The sequence below is a fragment of the Scylla paramamosain genome, chromosome 25, assembly GCF_035594125.1.
Source record: "Scylla paramamosain isolate STU-SP2022 chromosome 25, ASM3559412v1, whole genome shotgun sequence".
Lineage (NCBI taxonomy): Eukaryota > Metazoa > Arthropoda > Malacostraca > Decapoda > Portunidae > Scylla > Scylla paramamosain.
In genome coordinates, this window is record NC_087175.1 from 4,907,501 (window position 1) to 4,910,000 (window position 2,500).

A 2,500-nucleotide genomic window follows, 5' to 3' on the forward strand; every position below is an offset into this window, starting at 1 on the left:
TCTGCCACGTGCCACGCCTCGCTGTGTCCATTTCCTTGTTCACTGTGCTACATTCTGAAACACTTCTGTGCCGCACCTCCAATACTTCCGAAAGACTTTAGCTGAAGTGACGGATTTCAAACGATTTTTTTTTTTAATGGTTCTAGTGACAGATTAACATTACTTAAAGGAGAAACATCCTTGGAAATCTGGCTATGACCTCTGAAAGAAGTCGTGGTGTGAGAGCAAAGCGTTTCCAAGGATGCTTTTATGGTTCCAGGCACAGAATAACAAGATTTCTACATTACAAAAAGGAGAAACACTTGAGAACCAGGCTAATCATCTCTGTGGCCTTGCAAAATAGTCGTGGTGAGAGGGCGGGGCGTTTCTGAGCACGGGCCATTGTTCTGTCACTTATTCATGCACTTATTCACTTATCACACACACACACACACACACACACCACTAATTCCCTTGCACACTCACTGACTCACACATCCATCCATCTCTCACTCATTCACTCGTACAATTCCTCATTCACTGACTCACCCATTCATTCACGCACTCCCCCACCCATCGTACTTTTTTAATCCCTACTTACCTCTTTTTCTACCTCATTCACTCACTTACTCGCTAATTCATTTTCTCAACCCACCCATCCTACCCCCTCCCTTCCTGCCTGCTACATTCACCTCCCTCCCTGCCTCACTTCACACTCCCTTCCAGACACGAGCAGTCACCCTGAGCTGGAATTACTGGGGCCAGCCTGGATACAATGCCTCCAGTACAACACGAAGGACAACAGTGTACTGGCTGCAGGTGTGTGGAAGTGTGTGTGGGGAAGTGTGGCAGTGTTTACGAGCTGGTCAATGGTACAGGTGGTGATGGTGGTGGTGTGGTGTGTTGTGGAGAGGTAAGAATGAATGAAGGTATGATTGACTGACTGATTGACTGGCTGACTGACTGACTGACTGACTGACTGACTGACTGACTGAATGAATGAATGAATGAATGAATGAATAAATGAAAGAATGGAAGATGGAAGGAAGGAAGGATGGATGGAAATAATTAACTGAAAGAAGGAAGGAAGGAATGAAGGAAGGAAAGAATGACTTACTGACTGACTGAGTGACTGAATGAAGGAAGGAAGGAAGGAAAAATGCTATCTATCTTTACCTTTACACTTTTTATCTCACCTGAATTTCTTACCTGTCCTACCTTTTGATGTGTGTGTGTGTGTGTGTGTGTGTGTGTGTGTGTGTGTGTGTGTGTGTGTGTGTGTGTGTGTGTGTGTGTGTGTGTTAGGAGTGGAAAAGTTATACGTATAGATAATTTATGCGTGTAATTATGCATGCCAGAGAGAGAGAGAGAGAGAGAGAGAGAGAGAGAGAGAGAGAGAGAGAGAGAGAGAGAGAGAGAGAGAGAGAGAGAGAGAGAGAGAGAGAGAGAGAGAGAATACATATTACCACGATTTATAATGCCTGATTTATGACATGAATCTAACAACACCCACTCTCTCTCTCTCTCTCTCTCTCTCTCTCTCTCTCTCTCTCTCTCTCTCTCTCTCTCTCTCTCCTAGGGCTAAGTAACGGACAAATCTCCTGGTGGGATTCGAGGCAAGGATCCAAGGCGGCGGGGGCAACAGGTCTGTCAGTGAGCCACAGACAGATGGTCACGGCCCTTACCTGGCTGGCCCACAAGACAAGGTGTGAGCTGTTCTCTGTCTCTCTTGATGGACAGGTGAGTGGTGGTGGTGGAGGGAGGGAGGGAGGGAGGGAGGGAGGAAGGAAGGAAAAAATGAAAGAAGGAAGGAACTACTACTACTACTACTACTACTACTATTACTACTACTACTATTACTACTACTACTACTACTACTACTACTTTCTTCCCCTCTCATCTCTGTCTTCCCCTGTCAAAGTTTCCCCTAGTGTTTCCCTTTTTCCTTAACCAAGCAGAAGTTTCCCTCTCCCTCTCTCTCTCTCTCTCTCTCTCTCTCTCTCTCTCTCTCTCTCTCTCTCTCTGGCGGTGGGAAAAGGCAAGCAAAAAAGTAGGGAAAGTATACAAACAGTTAGGTGGATTAGGTGAGGCGTGGGTAGCAAGTGTAATCAGGTGTGTGTTCAGGTGTGTGTGTGTTGAGTAGGTGTGGAAAATATGCTCCTCTCTTAATAACACACATGAATTACCTGAGAAGCCTCTAATAGGTGTGTGTGTGTGTGTGTCTCTCTCTCTCTCTCTCTCTCTCTCTCTCTCTCTCTCTCTCTCTCTCTCTCTCTCTCTCTCTCTCTCTCTTTCTGGCTATATAAGGAAGAGAGAAAAAAAAACAATAGATAAAGTTTAAATGGAATAAGGTCATGAGAGAGAGAGAGAGAGAGAGAGAGAGAGAGAGAGAGAGAGAGAGAGAGAGAGAGAGAGAGAGAGAGAGAGAGAGAGAGAGAGAGAGAGAGAGAGAGAGAGAGAGAGAGAGAGAGAAACAAAAACACGAAGCTTAACAAACAACATACATATACTACCACCACCG

General features: G+C 45.4%; 1 protein-coding gene across 1 annotated transcript in view; it reads left to right on the forward strand.

The window, feature by feature from the left end:
- LOC135113008 (dynein axonemal intermediate chain 2-like) overlaps window positions 1–2,500 on the forward strand; it is an 18,974-nt gene that overhangs the window by 4,020 nt on the left and 12,454 nt on the right. Inside the window, 2 exon segments of the mRNA XM_064027927.1 lie at window positions 706–798; window positions 1,559–1,719. Coding sequence (XP_063883997.1) covers window positions 706–798; window positions 1,559–1,719 — 254 coding nt within the window.